The sequence below is a fragment of the Hippoglossus hippoglossus genome, chromosome 4 (genome assembly GCF_009819705.1).
Source record: "Hippoglossus hippoglossus isolate fHipHip1 chromosome 4, fHipHip1.pri, whole genome shotgun sequence".
NCBI classification, from domain to species: Eukaryota; Metazoa; Chordata; class Actinopteri; order Pleuronectiformes; family Pleuronectidae; genus Hippoglossus; species Hippoglossus hippoglossus.
The window spans coordinates 1,612,700-1,631,191 of record NC_047154.1 but is presented as its reverse complement, the minus strand read 5'-3'; the positions used below and the strand labels follow the sequence as shown (position 1 = coordinate 1,631,191).

Genomic DNA, 18,492 nt, shown 5'->3' with positions numbered 1-18,492 from the left:
TCAACACTCAAACTGAATTTGATTGGCAGTGAGAGCTGTAAACCTTTGCCATAAATACTGTAATTAGATACCACGGTTAATCTCCCCATTGTTACAAAAAAATACTCACATTGACGTCTGGTCCAAATAAACCCTTAATTCATCCAGTAAGATGTGAAAATATCCTGGCGCTAAAGGTGGATTTCCACACTGCCTCACTCTGCCTGGCCTAGGAGAGCTTACACTACTTAGCATCACGCTATCACGTATCACTCATTCATTTAAATAGCAACATAAAATGACAATAATTCCACAGGAATCAAAGATAAGCAGCAGAAAACACAAGACAAGCCGTCAACAATATTCCCATATTTGTCATGAAAGCAACTACCCTCTCCAAAATGAGATTGTGCAACTCAAGCACAACAACAACCAGCACAGAAACCAGCACATTATCAACATTTAACAGCAGCAGGTAGCAGCAGCAACTTCATATTTTACAGTAGCTTCATTTTAACTTAAATTATTTGGATTAACTAACTTTAACAGTATTTAAGGCAAAGTCAAAAAGACAACAGCCAATCAGATGTCTCCTGTCGAAGGTGTCCAATCAGATTTGTCCTGTTGTCACAGCCACAGTGGAGTTATTGACGGAATGTCGCTGTCAATCAAAATCACCTTCAAATTCAAATCTCAGCATCTGGTTGCTATGGTGATGGAAACACCTACTGATGAAGGAAGTTTTCCCAATCATTTATTTCAGTAAATACTTGAGTCATGAAGGTATTTGTAATGTAACTACATTTGATTTACATTTGAAATAATAATAATGTTATGAATAATGTTATTTAATACTATTTAATTATATGTTTAAAACTCTTTGTGTGTGTAAAATAATCCTTTATTAGTCCTTAGTCCCACAATTTTCCAATTAACCCTTACATCGTGTTTGGGTCAAATATGACCCTTTTGTCACAATACCCTAAATGTCATTCTTCTAGCCTGAAATGTGATGAATTTTCCTAAAGTCACACCAAATACACAAAAAGCATGTGCTTGTGTATGTGCGACAAAAATTGTTGGAGGAGTAACGGGATGCATGACATTACATATTGTCATGCATTACATATACGTATGTCATTCATTGCCTAATAATAAACCCGCAGAATAATAATATGTAATTGCCTAGGGGTGTGTAGGTAGCATTCACTAAGGCTGAAGCCAAAACAAAAATTAGGAGTAAGATCATGACCGACTGGCAAAAACAATGGGATGAGGGAGGAAAAGGACGTCATCTATATGAAATAAAGCAAAAAGTGGGAGGAATGAAAATGAGCCAGCGGTTAAAGTCATATCAGCGAGATTAAGACGAGGACACACAGGATTAATCAAAACAATGCATTTAATTGGGAAACATCCATCAGGACAGTGTGAATGTGGTTAAGGGGAAGAAACTGTGGAACATGTCATCTGTCACTGCCATAAATATAACACAGAGAGAGGAAAGCTACAGAAGGAGCCGATGAAACGTGGGATGGAAGTGTTAAACCTAAAGAATCTGTTCAGTATTGAGGAGGGGAAATATAAAGCCTTGTTTGAGTTTTTAAAAGAAACTGGATAAATGCACAGGATTTAAGTTTAAGTTGTTTTTCTGTTTTTGTTTTATGTATTTCCACAGACTCTGACCCATACTCCAGCATAATAGGTAGCGGTAATTCACCTTAAACGTTAGGTGCCACCCTACATTAAACAAAAAGAAGGGGCGTGAAAACTGAAGGGGGCAGTAATGCAACGCTATGGATGCCAGCTGCCGTGAAGCCTCGGTAGGAGGAGGAGAAGAAGAAGAGGCGGAAGTAGCCGGTCGGGGGCGCGTGCAGCAGCAGCATCAGTAGTTGCCCGTCTCCAGAGCTGTGTGTGTTGTCTCTGAAGGTTTGTACACTTCTGCTCCGTCCACCCTGCTGGTGTTTGTGACTCACGTTGTGTAGGTGAGTCATTGTGAGGCATGTTTAGCCGGAGTTTACCTGGCGGAGGTGTAACTGAGGAAGCTAACAGTTAGCTTCAGCCGGCTCAGCGTTTTGTAACCACAGCTGGTCCCGTCATACGAGGCTGGGCGCTGTGTTATGTGACCAGAGCAGTGTCCACTCACACCACCAGCCTGGGACTGCCTTGAAGCTCAAACCAGAAGTTAAATACTCAGTGTCAGCCAGTTAAATAATGCAAACCACACTAGTAGTGGAATTTATTAATACGATCGTCTCTAAATCCTCAAAACTAAGTCCATTACAAAGTGGCATATGTTGAAATATGAAACAAAGTGCTTCTTGCTGTCAGGTCAGTATGAGGTTGTGTAGTGTGCTTGGGTGGAATGTGTCCACATACCCATAGATGTATGTTTGTGTACATGTCGTCAGTCCACATCTGGCTGTAACGCAGCTGTGTGTCTTTCTGTGTAGAAGTATGGCCAGTGAGGAGAAAGTGGAAGCAGTGGGACAGGTTCTGGTGAACCCGAAACAGGACCTGACCCGGCGGTTCAGAGCCTTATTCACCCTGAGGAACCTGGGAGGTAAATGTCCACACAACATCTGCAAATCCTTTAGAGAAAATTAGAGATGAAATAAACGACCAGAAGATTCCACATCAAGCCAAGTAGCCAATTTACTCAGACAGTGCTCAGTGATGGCAAAGTGATCTTTAGATCTAAGATTAGCCAGTTTGATGAGATCTGTTATATTTACATTAATCTACTGTAAAAACCTGACATTGAATCTGTCAGAGGGCGGTTGTACCTAGTGGAGGAACTTGCATGTTTTTGAGTCATACTTGAAAACACGTCATCATGATTTTAATTTCAAAAATCGATCCCATGCATATACTCTGGTCCAGTCTTCATATCAGTGGTAAATTTGGATAAATTCCTCCGTAGTTTCCATGTTTTCAGGTTGAGACATTTCAGTTTAAGCACTGGGTTCATAGACTGTATATAAAAAGGACAGATAAATAGTGAATAACTCAGTCGTGATGTGTATGAATGACAACAGACAACATAACAGATAACATATGAGTAGGGGAGTTTCTGCTGTCCACAGCTCACGCCAGCTTTTTGTTATTGTCCACCTGTCGGGATATCTTCAATCATATATTGTACCCTTTCATTTGTACAGCCCATATTCACAAATCACAATTTGTCTCATAGAGCATAATGAGGTGTGACATCCTCTGTTCTTAACCCTCAACAAGAGTAAGGAAAAACTATTAAAAAAAAAAGCAACCTATTAACAGGGAAAAAACGTAGAAACCTCGGAGAGAGCCAGTGCTCTGAAGAGCAACACCAACTATCGTAGTTTGAGCCGTCTTTTGCGATACGTATATCGCGCATGTTGACATCGCGATGGCAATACATTTTCGATATATCGTGCAGCCCTACTCTCTATTGTTGTTTTTCATTTTAACTGTGTGAACTGATTATATCCATATTCTGGATTTCAGGTACAGAAGCTATAAACTGGATCAGTAAGGCCTTCTCTGATGAGTCTGCCCTGCTGAAGCATGAGTTGGCCTACTGCCTGGGACAGATGCAGGACAGACAGGCCATCCCTGCTTTGACAGCTGTTCTCAAAGATGCACAGCAGGAGCCAATGGTTCGACATGAAGCAGGTAAATACCACACACTCATTATTAACCAACAAGAATGTTCATTGTCTTGTCCATGTAATGAGCAGTGGTAATGACTAGTGAGTAGTGGTGTAATAATGTAAACACTACTGATTGCTCATATATTAATTTAGTAAATACTACTGAGTACTCCTGGTTCAGCACATCAACATGTTCACTGGTTTTGTGTGTGTGTCTGTACTCATCACTGGTTGGTCTCTAGTTTACTTTGTCTGATTGTATGGAAACCTAATGTTTTCACTTCCTACAAAGTGAACAAAAAAAAAGATGAACAAAGACATCAAAAGATGAGTTTTAACATAATCATGTACAGGAGAATGGTGTGTGCTGCCTGATCTATGACTGAACTGGGACTTTATACTATTATGCTAAAAATACATTGTGTGCATCTTTAGTAGTGCGCTTACAAATAATACACACAATCTACATGGAAACTGGAAGCAGCAGTGCTGTGTCTGTCCCTCTGACTGTCTGTGTTTATAGGAGAGGCTCTGGGAGCAATTGGTGATCCAGTGGTTCTGGACCTACTAAAAGAGTACAGTCAAGACCCTGTCATTGAGGTAAGAACATATCACTTAGCCAGTAAATTCCAAGGCAGTGACATCAGTCTAGTTTATACTTGAGACAGATGCAGGACAGACAGGCCATACCTGCTTTGACAGATGTTCTCAAAGATGCACAGCAGGAGCTGATGGTTTGACATGAAGCAGGTAAATACCACACACTCATTATGGGGCAATGGAAAAATGTCTCCTTGATAAACACTTGCATGGCTGAGTAACTCAAGTAACTTGATTACAAAAATTCATAGATGCAGATTATTTGCCTCAAAGGTTAATATCAAACTGACAGCAGGGTGGTGGACAAGTTTCCCAAACATTTGTTTCCTGTAACAAAGCAAATCCCCAGCGTGGCTTTGTGTGTATTTCAACTTTGGTGAACTTTGACCTGCGAGATTCGCCAGCATCCATGTATGTGTGACTATAATCTGGGTTGTTAATTTTGGTGAAGTCATTTTAAGTGTATATCACACAAGGATCAATGGAGATGCACGTTATAGGCACCATTCTTTTTTTTTTTTTAATTTGTAATTTCTGTTATTTTTCTTCCTATTTCAAATTTGTTCCTCCCTCCCTGCAGGTTGCAGAGACGTGTCAGTTGGCTGTTCGTCGCCTGGAGTGGCTGCAGAGTAGAGGAGAGAAACAGTTGGAGGATGGAAGTACCGATGAGAACCCCTACTGCTCTGTTGACCCGGCGCCCCCATCAGTGAACAAAAGTGTGTCAGAGCTGCGCTCCGCCCTGCTGAATGAGAGTCTGCCACTCTTTGAACGCTACCGCGCTATGTTTGCCTTGCGCAACCTGGGCAATGAGGAGGCTGTCCTGGCACTGGGAGATGGTAGGATACTATACTTAAAACTGCAGTTTTATCACTGCATGCATTCAAAACAACACAACAGTATCACTAGACCTGTGTAACATTTCATGGTTCAGTTTTAAACTTCAGTCTTCAACCTGTGAAACTGATTCAATGCAAAATGGGAAAAAGGGCTGGACATTACACCTAATGGTTTAAACAATATATAGAGAGGTTTTTGTTTCTCACACAACAGTGACATTCACATTATTCTACACACTATAGTCCTGGATCATGTGTGTGTCGCACAAGTGTTTGTTTTAAATAGTAGAACATTGAAAATAGCGAGAGTAAATGGTCATAAGTGGCAAATCACAGCATGTCCATGTAAAATAAATACATTCTGCTTTATAAACATGCATACGTTTTTCATGATTCATTTAGTTTTTACCTGAAATTGTGAAAAACTGTGTTGGAAGGTATTAATGACGTTCACAATTCAGTAGGACGTAGAACACACAATTATGAATTGGGTTTAGATCTAAATGGATGGACATATGGTAGCAGTAAAGGTTTCAGTTGATAACACATAAATGCCTAGGTTTGCACTTATTTAGAAATGGTCTCACCATCACAGTTTGTGATATAGTTTTTCCACCACTTACATGCTGATAAAAAGATATCTAAAAATAAAATTCTGATGATGGCTGAATGAGTTCTTTAAACTCCTTTTATTTCTAGATGCACTCCAAAACTCCAGTATGGGTCAGTCTGTGACTAGTTTGAGGCTCTGATGTGTTACAGAGTGAACACAGGGCCATGATGAATTCATGGTTTGTGACATGTTTCCAGGAGAGTGCATGACAATAATATTGCATGAAGAACTCGAGTCTGGTTCAGGCAAACCTAAGAGCAAATATTTACAGACTGAAGATATCAACTGCTTTATCAACTGTATTTTTCATCTGTGCTTGTATGCATGCTAGTAGAGTTTCCCTTTTTCCCTGAGTCTTATCATAGTTCGTATCATTAAATGAGCTGATGCTTATATTTCTTATAAGTAACCTTGTAATTCATTTACATTCAGTGCAAAACTGACCTGCATGTAGTCTGAAAACTTTCCAGGCAGCTGAACTTTGAGTCCAATGCAATGAGGATGCATAGGGAACCCTACCTGTCATAGGTGCCCCCTGCTCTCTCAGCATCTCAGAGAAAGAGCTTTATAATGATTAAACCTGTGTTTGACTTATGTTAAGAATAACTTGTGTGACATCTTTGTCTTCAGGTCTGCAGTGCTCTAGTGCTCTGTTCCGTCATGAGATCGGTTACGTCCTGGGTCAGATGCAGCACCCGGCAGCGGTTCCGGCGCTGAGTGCAGCCCTGGAGTCTGCCGGTGAGAACCCCATGGTCCGGCACGAGGCGGCAGAGGCCCTTGGCTCCATTGGCAAAGAGGACTGTCTGGCTGTGCTGCAGCGCTATTGCAAAGACAGTGAGCGTGTTGTCAAGGAGAGTTGTGAGGTTGCACTTGATATGCTGGAGTATGAGAACAGTGACCAGTTCCAGTATGCAGATGAACTGGTGAGGTTACAGGGATAAATGGTTAAAGGCCAGTGTCATAACTGAAGGGGCTTTCACCCTAATCCATTCTATATATTTATAACCATATACAACAGAGAGACCTGGATTAAGGGCTGCATCTGTAAAACTCTTGGATTCTGTGTGATGAGACTTTACAGCGTGAAATATACTCTGCACATAAAATCAAAAATGAAAGTTCAAGAGATTAATCAGATATGATTAGTGAGCTCTTGTATGTGATGATGGTGTTACTATGCACACAGACGAGTTGGAGCTGAGCCGTTACACAGCTAATGGCCGACAGTAAAGCACATCATCTGTGGACTGTTAGTGTGTAACAACTTGAAGTTTATTTCCCAAATCATTGAGAAGTGTTTTGTATTGTTTGCCTCCACACAATATGCTTCTTTTCGACTATCATTTACAGTTTTGTGGAAGCTACATAACCGCAGAAGTTTGAAGGCTTAAAAAGACTGATGTGACAACATCAACTGAAGAGCTTTTTTTTTATCTATCTGGGAGTTGTATGTTTGTATGGTTCTAGGTTGCACCATTGTATGATCAGGCCTGATGTCAGTTCATTCTGCTGTAACTAATGAAGACAAGTCAAAGACAAGCCAAAGACTAATCTGCTTCTCTGGATGTGGGAAAGTACACAGCCACCATCGTAGGAAGAGTTCATTCTCAACTGTATTCTTCTGCAGAGGTTGTCATCTCTAATGCTCCTCTGGTTGCTTTGTTACGAGATTACTTTGGAACACAGGTTGTCTGTTTAATTTGTATTTCCTATAATTTACAGTCAGGTGTGTACTGTATGCATATTCAAATTATTCTGTGAACTTTTTTTTAACCCACAGATATACATTCATACATGTCACAGTTGATATTTATGTACGTATACTTTGAGAGTGACCTAAACAGGGGCATATATAACCGGGCAGACAGAGGGTCCCGCACTCCCCCATCAGCACATCCTGGGAATAAATTAGTGTTGTCAAAGATAGCTATGTTATTTGACATAGTATAATAATATGCCATGAAATCATTATACCCACTAAAGATGCAACATAAAGCATTTTTTATTTTTGAAAGATTGAACCCCCTCTCATTTGCCTCGGAGTGGTTTGGTCCACTGTCCCACACACACCACACACCACACACTCACTATGCTACAAAAGGTTATATTTGCCACTAAACTTGTTAGTCCCATCACTTGTTTTTTGTCAAAACCATCAGACAACAAAAACAGATTCATTTTCACTTCACATTATGCTAGACCTATAAAATAAAAACAAATTATCACCGAGGCTGACATAGCCCTCAAGAAAATTATCAATATGTATATATATTAATATTATAAACAGTTTATATACGTGCTTTTATAGGCCTGTATAATAGAATTTAAACTTTACATTAAACAGCTATCAAAATCTTTTACAGATTACATTTTCACATATGACCAACAATTCCTCAAATACATTGAATCAATCAATTACAGCTTTCAAACAAACAAACCAAACAATTAACAGGTTGTTTATAAACATTTTATTCACATTCAAATGTTTATTTGATTTTGACTTTGGATTCCTTCGGCCTCAGTGTTTTTTATGTCAGACCAAATTGCCTCATTTTGTTCTGCAGCCGGTATTGGCTATGCTTCCAAGTCTTCTAATTCCAGTGACAGATGTTGCCTAGCCATGCTGGGCTGAAACGCACAGACATTTTAAGACGGTGTTGACATATTATGGTTGTGCCACAAGAAATATTGATGATTGTGTTGAATACATTCAATTATGAATCCCTCATTACATCTACTTTTGAAAATATTTTAATTTTTATACCTAATAACAGTTTCAACTGCTGGATGTGTTTTGTCCCATATCTCAAGAATCAGTGATATATTCATTCACCATCTTGTCCTATATTCTAAAATATAGTAGAACTGACTAAAGCTTCATCGAGTGTCAGTGAGAGTTTTCAAGCCAATACCTGCAGCATCTAGATGTATTGAAAACTGGTTTATGAGATTTATGATGGATTGTATGCCACATACACTATATGGACAAAGGTATTGGGACACCTACACATTACACCCACAGGAGCTTTTATGACATCCCATTCAAAATCCATAGGCATTAATGTGGAGTTGTATCAGCTTCCACTCTTCTTGGAAGGCTTTCTACAAGATTTTGGAGTGTATCTGTGGGAGGTTTCGCCCATTCATTCAGAAGAGCAATTGTGAGGTCAGACACAGATGGGACGCAGGGCCTGGCTCTCAATATCTGTTCTGGTTCACCCCAAAGGTGTTTGATCAGGTTGAGGTCAGGGCTCTGTGAGGGCCAGTCATGCCTTTATCGACCTTATGGAATTGTCCAAAATGTCTTAGCAGCATTAAGATTTCCCTTCAGTTGATCTAAGGGTCCGAGTCCAGCCAGTGGCAATGGGACTGAATGAAACACCTGAATTCGACGATTAAGGGCTGTGTCCCAATACTTTTCTCCATACAGTGTAGCAGTTGCTGTGAACATCCTAAACCTGTCAGCTGGAAGAGTTTTTGAGGATGTTTGGGAATTAAAAAATTTGTGGAATGGCGGTAAAGAGCAGATACAATAGGTTAAAAAAAAAAAAATAAACCTTCTGCAGCACTGCTCTAAAGACCACAATGTGTCCCACGGCATCCCAAATGATATATTATATATTATACCATTGTATACTTTACTACCTCCAGAGGGCGCAATGCTACCAGCAACAGCTCTGCTACAGTAACCATAGTAACCAGTGAAGTTTGGATCTACGCTGCCTCGTTGTTGTCCAGTGTTCGTGGCCGACACAAGAAATAGTCCCAGAAACCAGTGAAACAAACGCAGTGAGTGAAGGATGGAGAGAAAGCAGGACAGCAGCAGTGAAGTGACGCTGCAGGCAGCTGCCTTGCTAAAGACTGCCATGTTGAAACAGAGCACGAAGAGCGGCCTGAACCTGTAAGTACCGTGTGTCATGGTGTTGGCTAGAATCTGTGAACTTCATGTAAACAACTGTACTAGCCCATTAGCAAGATTCAAAACACTGTAGAAGTTGTAATTAAATTAAAATTAAAATTAAATAAAACTATGTGATTCAGATTCTGATGTGGTTAAAAGTTCGGCTTCATTTAACAGCCATTTCCAAGAGGCAGGGTAACTCCCTCCTCTACAGTAATCTGGATAACTGTGCTCAGCATTGACAACAGAGATCACATCTTAGAAACAACAGCAAATACTGTATGTGTTCCAAAACAGTGTAAACATTAAGTCTGTTTTCAAAAGTGCAGATTCTTTTCTATTGATTGACTTTTAATTAACGTCAATTAATCACCTAGTTACCTAGTTGTCCTGCAGTGTTAAAGGGTTTTCTCAGCGGAGGTGTCCTGATAAACCAGGAAACCTGCTGCACACACAGTGATGGTTGTCAGCAGGAACTCAGATCTACTGATTTTGCACAGTGACGTCAGTATGAAGGACACTCCCACTGAACTGGAAATGGTTGAAAACCTTTGCACTTCGGCTGACATTTCAGTAAAGCTGAGCTACAGCTATGGATGCAAATATGTTCGTATTATTGATTATAACTGATTAGTCTAACTGTTTACTCAGTTTTACAACAAACACTAACAGAGAGAGAGTCATGTAAATACAGTAAACATACAGAATACCACTCTCTAAGGAAAACGTCTGTATTTTGTACAACGGTAAATAGTATATTATATGTGAGAATATAATTTCTGTGTGCTTATTCTCTGCAATGACCAATGGATGATCCAATGCTCAGGAACTAGTATCGTTCTTTAATGTTCCAGCTATGACCACCTGACCCGGGTACTAATAAAGGTGATGGATGAGCAGCCACAGGATGTGGTGGACGTGATCGAGGATATAAGTCGTGACGTGAAGCGGGCTTTGTTTGAAGACAAGCAAAGCATCCTACGAGACCTTCCACAGACTACAGCTGCCGAGCTGCTGGCTGAACAGCAACGTCCACTGTTTTCTTGGCCAGAGGACACTGAGCAGGAGGATGAGCTGGTATTGGCTACATATAAGTAAATTGTACATTTGTCTTAGTGGTTTGAAGGTGAAATGACTTTTAATTAACATTGTAACATAATTTTAGACAGCCAATGACACCACTTTACATACTTTCAGCAGAAACTTGACACCAAATGATACTTTCCAGCCCTTGTAGCCACTAATTACCTCCACCAAGCAGATTATAGCTGCCTCAGTTTGAACAAATCATAATATGTATGTTATGTTTTGATTAAAAGGGTTCTAAAATATTTATATTTGTTTATCTAACATATGCAAAAAAATATATATTTTGGTAAAAAAAAAAACTCATGTATCTTATTCAAAAATATTTCCAGCCTTTTGCCTTGGATCCAAAAAAACTGTCACAGGGAAAAATGACCAGTACAATGTTGCCTATTTGCATTTTGACCTGAAAACGTATGAGAAGAATACTTTGTTAATGTAATTGATATTTATATGAAGCTGAATATTCATAATGTGACAATGTTTATTTGTCTCCAGCAACAGGAAACACCTCTGCCTAATGTGAGTGAGATCGGCTTCTACCTGGAGCAGGCTGGAGTGGGTCTGGGCAGAGAGGAGATGCAGAGGATTTTTCTCGCGCTCAAGCAGCTTGTTGAGTCGCAGGAGCTCCTGCGCTGCAGACTGTGGGGGAAGATTCTGGGAACAGAGAGCAGCTATATTGTTGCTGAAGCTGAGTGCAGGGAGGGGGAGGAGGAGGAAGAGCAGATCACTGATGAAGCAGCTGAGGAAGAAGAGAGAGAGACCGGAACTCAGGAGAGTGACGAGAGTGAGGTGAGGATTTGGAACGTAGCAGATCAATGTACCAGAAAGTATCTGCCTCAGGTGCTGAGAGGACAAGGACATTCAATATATATTTGTTCATATTTTAGTCAGAGGCCTTTCTGTTTTCTGACTTAAATTATTATTGATTGCTAGAATTTCATTGTCCAATCAGAATCAGGTGTAAAGAGAGGGTTACATTTCATAATTGTACCCCAAGCATCACACACAGTGTGGACATTTTGAGTTTTACTCATACAGTATGTTTTCTGCTTTGTATCTTTACACACAGTTTAACAAAAAAAATTATTTTCAAGATAAAGAAATGATCTTTCTGGTCTTGTGATGGTTTTATTTACAGATGGATCCTCTTCCTCAGTCGACGTATAAACCCCCACCAGTGGTTCCAAAGGAGCCCATTGGAACAGGCACTAACAAGTTTGTTTACTATGTGTGTAAAGAGCCTGGTCTTCCTTGGGTAAAGCTGCCTTCAATCAGTCCTGCGCAGATCGCTGTTGCTCGCCAGATCCGTAAATTCTTCACCGGGAAGCTGGATGCACCAGTTAACAGTTACCCGCCTTTTCCTGGGAATGAAGCCAACTACCTGAGAGCACAGATTGCTCGGATCTCTGCTGGCACACAGGTCAGCCCGCAGGGCTTCTTCCAGACTGGGGAGGAAGAAGGTGATGAGGAAGATGAGGCACCACGAGACAGCTATGAAGTGAATTCTGATTTTGAGGGCGTTCCAGTTAATGAGATGGCTGAGTCTTTGTCCACCTGGGTGCATCATGTTCATCACATCCTGCCGCAGGTACTAGTCTGATCAAAGCAAGTTCTGGAAAGCAAGTACCATTCTCTCAGCTGTTGTATGTAAATGCTTATTTAACATGAGGATGTGAACTATTTTAGGGTCGTTGTACTTGGATTAACATGGCTGTGAACTCAGAGGACTCGAATGAGGAAGAAGAGGCTGAGGAGAAACAGGAGCCTGATGAACCTGAGCCAGAAGTTGGGCCCCCTCTGCTCACTCCCCTTTCCCAAGATGAAGGTCAGTCTTTGTCTTTGAACATTGCTCTGCCGAACTAGGAAGGGGTTAATTTTTTTCTAACCCCACAGTTTCAGTTTCATTCATTTCTTTAAATAGTGTCCTCTGACTGTCCAGTTGCCAGAATCCAGAGAGAGAGGTCAGGAGCGTATAAATTGGGACCAAGCAGGGTGCGCAATGTGTTATATACAGTAGGTGGTGGTAATGCACCTTGACATAGTTGCCACACACCAATAAACCGAACAAAAGAGAAGAAGAGTGAACAAATTGTGGATCTGATGATTACGATTTTAGAACCAAATAACAATTACATATAAAGTTGTTAGGGTGCTTTCTGCTTTTTTTCTAAAAAAACGTTACCATAAACTACAGGCCACTAACGCCTGCATTTTTCTCTTCATGCAGCCAAAAAGAGCAGATTGGCTGTTTAAAACTGTTACACGATGTGAAAGGTGTTTTAATTGTAAAATATCAATGCATTGTACTGTTACATTTACTGTTGTGCTGACTTCTCACCCAACCTCAGGAAATGTTATTGTGAGTAACATTATGTGACATTATGCTCACTGGAACACATATTTGTGTTTTTGCATTCTTTCACTTCCCATTCCCTCCCTCCAAAGTCTATTGTTATTTTTTTTATGTTTTTGTTTCCATGTCTGCTTACACAACTCAAGAGATCTCTGTTGGTAGCTTCAGAAAGGAAAAGCAATGGGTTGTCTATCTCCCCCATCCTTTTCACAACAGCATTTGAGATCATTCTGATTGGTGGAAGGCATGTGGTCCGAGGAGTCAGATCCCAGTCAGGTCAGCTACTCCCAGCCCTACGTAGCTATGATATCACCACCCTCCTTCAGATAGCAGCATGTACCTCCAGACTCCGGAAGTCCTGCAGTCTCTCAAACCGGAGAGGAGTCAGGAGTGACAACATGTCTCTTTCAGTTGATTGTGAGAATATTCCACTCTTGGCGGACCAACCCGTGCGAAGCTTGGGAAGGCTTTACATAGCCGACCTGTCCGACAATCACATGGCTACCTAGCTTCGACCGAAGCTAACTGCCAGGGAAATTCAAGGTTTGGTGCTACCAGTTTACCTTGTACCAACAGCTCTGAAGATGGATGCAAAAGCCAACTGTTACATCAGCAAATGGCTGGGCCTCCCCCGATGTCTTTCCACCATGGCACTGTTTGGGAGAAACACCCTAAAGCTTCCATTGAAATCCATCAGTTTGGGCTACAAACCGGAAAAGGTGAACATCGTGTATGAACTAAGAGACTCACCTGACCTCTGACTGTCCAAAACACCAATGCCCAAGTTCGTACAGGAGGTAAATGGAACATAACATAAATAGTAGACCAGGTCATCGGCTGGCTTAAACAGAGTTCAAATGTGATGTTCCTGGCCTCTCTCTCTCTCTCTCTCTCTCTCTCTCTCTCTCTCTCTCTCTCTCTCTCTCTCTCTCTCTCTCTCTCTTCTCTCCCCTTTTTGTCACCCACCTCCCCTCTCTTCCCCATTTTTCTCTGCTCACCCCAACCGGTCAAGGCAAATGGCCGCCCACACTGAGTCTGGTTCTGCCAGAGGTCTCTCCCAGTTAATGAGGGAGTTTTTTCTCTCCACAGTTGCTGAAGTGGTTGCTCATTGTGGGAACTGTTGGGTCTCTCTATAAATTTTAGGACAAGCGGCAGGGTAATACAGCACGGTACAAGGACACCAGACATGCAATGTATGCCTACCCTGATACCAAAGCAGCGGCGGCAACCATCCTGCAGTGGCGGGTCATTTCTAGAGTTTTTGTCACCTGGAGTGGAGTGGATTATGAGAGCTGACCTTGACCACCAGTTAAGATCCCTCAAGAAATTACTACAATCTCCCTTTTGACTGGACATCGTGCTATGGTCCACCCCTACGCGTACAGTCATCACACCCGAACTGAAGGTTCCATGGGAAGAGGGAATCCAGTGGAAGTCAGCTGTAGAGGCTACACTCCTGAAATCCATTTAGGTCTCAGGCTCCAAGCAGAGGAAGACCCTCAAAGACGTCATGGAGGAAGCAGAACAAGGACGCTTCTAGTTTAGAATGAGGGATAAGGCATGGGGAAAATAGGGATTCTAGGGCCAGTTGCTCCACCACCTCGAGATGTTCCAGGATTAAAGGAGTGAAACATCAGCGAAGGGTGGCTGCCGGCTGATGACCCTGCAGCCTGCGCCAAGACACCTTTGGAGGTACGTTAGGCGGAATTGCCCAGCCGGTGGACCCACCTGTGCTTATATCTAGATGCCTGAAATAAGGTCTGTGGTTACCAGAAGCTCAAGACATTTTCATGTTTTTATTCTATGACATTGGTAACCAACCTGTCGATCTCGAAGGCCTTAACTGTCAATGCCCATAACTTTCTGGACTCACTGGCTGACTCTCTGGACTCACTGGCTGACTCTCTGGACTCACGGCGCAGACCAGCTGTGTGGTGGTTTTCCATTGCTCACACAGGCGGGCCTGCTACTGGCGGCGGAGCTGCTGGTTTATCTACTGCATTTCCTTGAATACAAATCAGATTATGTACTAAACTACATGCCAGGACTCTAAAATATGAAGACGTGCATCTTCTGGTCTTGCGATAACAATCAAAGTCCAGTTAGAACAAATGGATGGATTCAGAAAGTGAAACACTGGAGTGCTTTTACTTTAAACGGGTTCGGAAAGTGTTGGAAATACGTTTGTGACATAGACAGATAAACATTGGGTTTCAAAGCAGAATAAACAGAGAAAATGATCTTTCACCAGAGTTTTAATGTTTATCTGTTGAATTGATGTCACAAACATAAATGGTTGCAACACTTCCTGTATGTGTTTCAAATTAAAAGCACTCCTGCGTATATGTTGACCGAACCCGTTTTTTTTTATTGTGAAATATTTGCAGAAGCGGGAATTGCACAGCTTCATACTGTATAGTACTGGTATTTATTTGAGTACACAGGACTAGATACACTTTTATACAAGGAAGTAGTCATATTTATGGCCATATTCAAGCCAAAGCCTATATGTAAAAACTTTGTGCAGCAGTAGCAGCTCCTCTGCAGAACATATTGTTGAACTGAGAAGCTAAATATTGTGCATGAAACAGATTTTGTAAATATGAATCGATATTAATGTGAGTATTGTGCATTGCATAACTGCCTTTTTCTGTTTATATTTCTGCTAGTTTATTAAGCCTTGAACAGAAATTGCAAAAAAAATGAAAAATATGACCCTCTTAAGTAGTTTTTTTGGAAGATATTGGGGTGGTAGATCTCGGCTTGGCGTGGTGACCTCTGTTCTATGACATAAAATACAAAAGTAAATACCCCACTCATGGTTGACTTTCTAAGAGGGAAGGCTTTTGAGTGTTGAATCAAATTGCAAGTTGGAAGCTGTTGGACCAACCGTGGTTTAGTTCAGTTATAACATCACATTAGTTTTTCACTTCTGAAGACTGGTGTTAGGTTTCAAATCAATCACAGTCAGAAAGGTGGGCGACTATTTGTGACGATTATCATGCTGAGCGAAACATGTATAAATCATTAACTTCCACAGAGCTTGTTTTCCACAATAATCCAAAAACCAAGGGAAAATCTCATTGGGTTTTTGTTGAAGGAACCAGGCTGATGTTAACTTCTGGGTGTTGGCATTTGTCATTCTTAAACACTTTAGCTCTATAGCATTTTTGGGATGGAAGGATGGAAGGTTGAAAGGAAGGAGGAAGGAATATCATGCACAGAAGTCTTTTTTAAGTTTAAGCCATGACTTCATGGTGCCTCTTCTTCTCAAACAAAACCTATGTCCTTGAAGGAAATTATTATTTTAAATTTTGTCTCAGAAATGTTCAACACCCCTCCTTGGACCTCCAAGATGTCCTCCACTCTCACCCCTCAGCATGCAGTAGCTGTGCTGCGTTCTAACCTCTGGCCGGGGGCATTTGCATATGCTTGTGGAAAGTAAGTAAACAGATCAGGATATTCTGACTTCCTGAATCTGGTTTCTCTCAGTATACTAAAAGCAATATTGTAATTTACAAACAACCATGTGCTGTCTCTTCTCTTAGGAAGTTTGAGAACATATATGTTGGATGGGGTCTGAAGTATGCAGGGGAAGGGTACAGCCCACCTTTACCACCACAGCCACAGAGAGAATATCCCAGCGATCCAGAAATCACAGAGGCACTGGACCCGTCACTGAAGGAGGAACAGGCGCTGAGAGAAGTTTTGGAAGAGCAACAAGTTGCCCAGGAGGAGTTGGAGGACACTGATGAAGAAGATGAAGATGATGGCTGAGAAAACCATTATGCATTTTTTAAGTAAAGAGTTTATTATCCAAAAGAGATTTCCATTTTGTCATAATGCAAGTACTAACCATTGCAAATTGCAATTACAATGAAGTTGGATGTAAGTAAAAACAGATCAGGAAGGACAGGGAAATGACTGGAAATGTTTTTAAAAACATGAATAAAAGTTTTTACTTCAAAAATTTGATTTAAAGAATTTACAATATGCAAATTCATGAAGGAAAGGAGACAACATTGATCATGTTTTAAGATGATTGAGTGAGTGTGTGTGTCTTTTCTAAAACAGTAAACGAAAACAATAGTTGAGTGTATGTTATGTAGTATTTCTAAAGACCTTTAGGGTATTTCTTTCCATGATACCATATTTTAAATGATCACATCAATTCTCCAAAGCATTATGAGGTGTATCAGAGAAGAAGCCAGGTGTAACTATTTTAAACTCACTTTATTAACATGGTGAGGGTATAACAATATGAGAGCGATACACAGTAAAATCAGTATTTAATTTTGAATGAATGAATGTCCCTTAAGTTGATGGGAATTTACTGGTTTAGACTATGATGATATGGACATCAAAGAAGAGTAGGAGATTTCAGATCCATTTTAAAGCTTTATTTTGTGATGGTGAATTGTTGAGAAAATCAATTGATTGTAGTTTAATTTTCTACAATGAAGCAAACATATATAAATATAAATCAATATACAGCTCTGAATAAAACATATTGATCAAGTCCTAATAACTAAGCTATTAGTTAAAGTGCAGATCAGCAGGAGAGGGGAGGAGGAAACAGAAACTCCAGCTTGGTACAAACCAACTGCAGCTTCTGCTCTGATCACTGAGCAGCTGTGACCAGAGATAAACTCTCTATTGTCACTGTCACCACTGTTCCTCAAAAAAATGTTCATCATATGTAAAATGATTCGTTCAGATCATCCTTCTATGAACGCCGTTCATGCACAACACTGCTCCTCTCGAGTCGTGAGATGATAGGCGTATGACGCAAGCACGTTTGTGCGTGCCCACCTGGAAGCCATAGAGATTGCATTGCAGTGCCTGCAGTTTGAAAAAAATCCAAGTCTATGAGAGCAGTGTGTGCGACAGACTGTCCTGAGAATTTGTACAATTTAATACATTTTTAAAATAATACTGACGATTATAATGATAATTAACTCTTTGGGAGGGCGGCGCCCTATCGTGAACACTAGGACTCAGCGTTAAAGTGACCAGAGCGACACGGATTCATTTATTTGCCCATTAAATTAAACAGGTAACCTTAGCCATCATTGCAACAATGTCAAAATGTGTTCCAGGAAGGTATATAACAGATACAGTAGGGTTCCTAGTAAAAACTAGAATATCTGCACTGCAGTTGTATGCCAACCATTGCAGTTTCCTTGTACATACAGTATTTCTACATACTTTTTTCCAGATTCATATTAGGTCACTGTGACCTTGACCTTTGATCACGGAAACATAATCAGTAAATCCAAATGAATTGTGCCAGATATAATGGAATTCCCTGATGGCAGTCCTAATGTCACATTCACAGGGACGTGAGGTGACGTCAATATGAGGCGGCTGTGGCTGAGTTGTAGAGCGGCCGTCCTCCAACAAGAAGGTCGGCAGTTCATCCCAGTCTTCTCCATCTGCATGCCGAAGTGTCCTTGGGCAAGATGCTGAACCTCGGATTGCCCCTAATA

The 18,492-nt window shown here is 40.9% G+C and overlaps 2 protein-coding genes across 4 annotated transcripts; both read left to right on the top strand.

Annotated features, from left to right (window-relative positions):
• Positions 1-1,801: 1,801 nt before the first annotated feature.
• Positions 1,802-7,620, top strand: dohh (deoxyhypusine hydroxylase/monooxygenase). Of its 2 annotated transcripts, none has more exons than XM_034583895.1 (6): positions 1,802-1,964; positions 2,433-2,542; positions 3,466-3,633; positions 4,135-4,211; positions 4,792-5,047; positions 6,291-7,620. In XM_034583895.1, exons 2-6 carry the CDS (start codon positions 2,437-2,439, stop codon positions 6,599-6,601), a joined length of 918 nt encoding a protein of 305 aa, XP_034439786.1. In that variant the 5' UTR covers positions 1,802-1,964; positions 2,433-2,436; the 3' UTR covers positions 6,602-7,620. The 2 variants fall into 2 exon arrangements, with proteins under 2 accessions (XP_034439786.1, XP_034439787.1); XM_034583896.1 differs by having other exon boundaries at positions 2,391-2,542.
• A 1,595-nt stretch (positions 7,621-9,215) lies between these two features.
• On the top strand, positions 9,216-17,122 carry LOC117760675 (radial spoke head protein 4 homolog A-like). Of its 2 annotated transcripts, none has more exons than XM_034583887.1 (7): positions 9,216-9,561; positions 10,416-10,638; positions 11,146-11,439; positions 11,789-12,238; positions 12,337-12,475; positions 16,327-16,444; positions 16,552-17,122. In XM_034583887.1, the coding sequence occupies exons 1-7, from the start codon at positions 9,461-9,463 to the stop codon at positions 16,778-16,780; spliced, it is 1,554 nt and encodes a 517-aa protein (XP_034439778.1). In that variant the 5' UTR covers positions 9,216-9,460; the 3' UTR covers positions 16,781-17,122. The 2 variants fall into 2 exon arrangements, with proteins under 2 accessions (XP_034439778.1, XP_034439779.1); XM_034583888.1 differs by having other exon boundaries at positions 9,453-9,561; positions 9,958-10,638.
• Positions 17,123-18,492: the final 1,370 nt, after the last annotated feature.

Bases quoted from the DNA above. Each gene is read 5' to 3' on its own strand.
- dohh (XM_034583895.1), top strand. From the start codon at position 2,437: ATGGCCAGTGAGGAGAAAGTGGAAGCAGTGGGACAGGTTCTGGTGAAC. The intron at 3,634-4,134 runs GTAAATACCACA...CTGTGTTTATAG, and splicing joins AATGGTTCGACATGAAGCAG to GAGAGGCTCTGGGAGCAATT. The intron at 5,048-6,290 runs GTAGGATACTAT...CTTTGTCTTCAG, and splicing joins TGTCCTGGCACTGGGAGATG to GTCTGCAGTGCTCTAGTGCT.
- LOC117760675 (XM_034583887.1), top strand. From the start codon at position 9,461: ATGGAGAGAAAGCAGGACAGCAGCAGTGAAGTGACGCTGCAGGCAGCT. The intron at 12,476-16,326 runs GTCAGTCTTTGT...ATTTTGTCTCAG, and splicing joins TCCCCTTTCCCAAGATGAAG to AAATGTTCAACACCCCTCCT. The intron at 16,445-16,551 runs GTAAGTAAACAG...CTCTTCTCTTAG, and splicing joins TTTGCATATGCTTGTGGAAA to GAAGTTTGAGAACATATATG.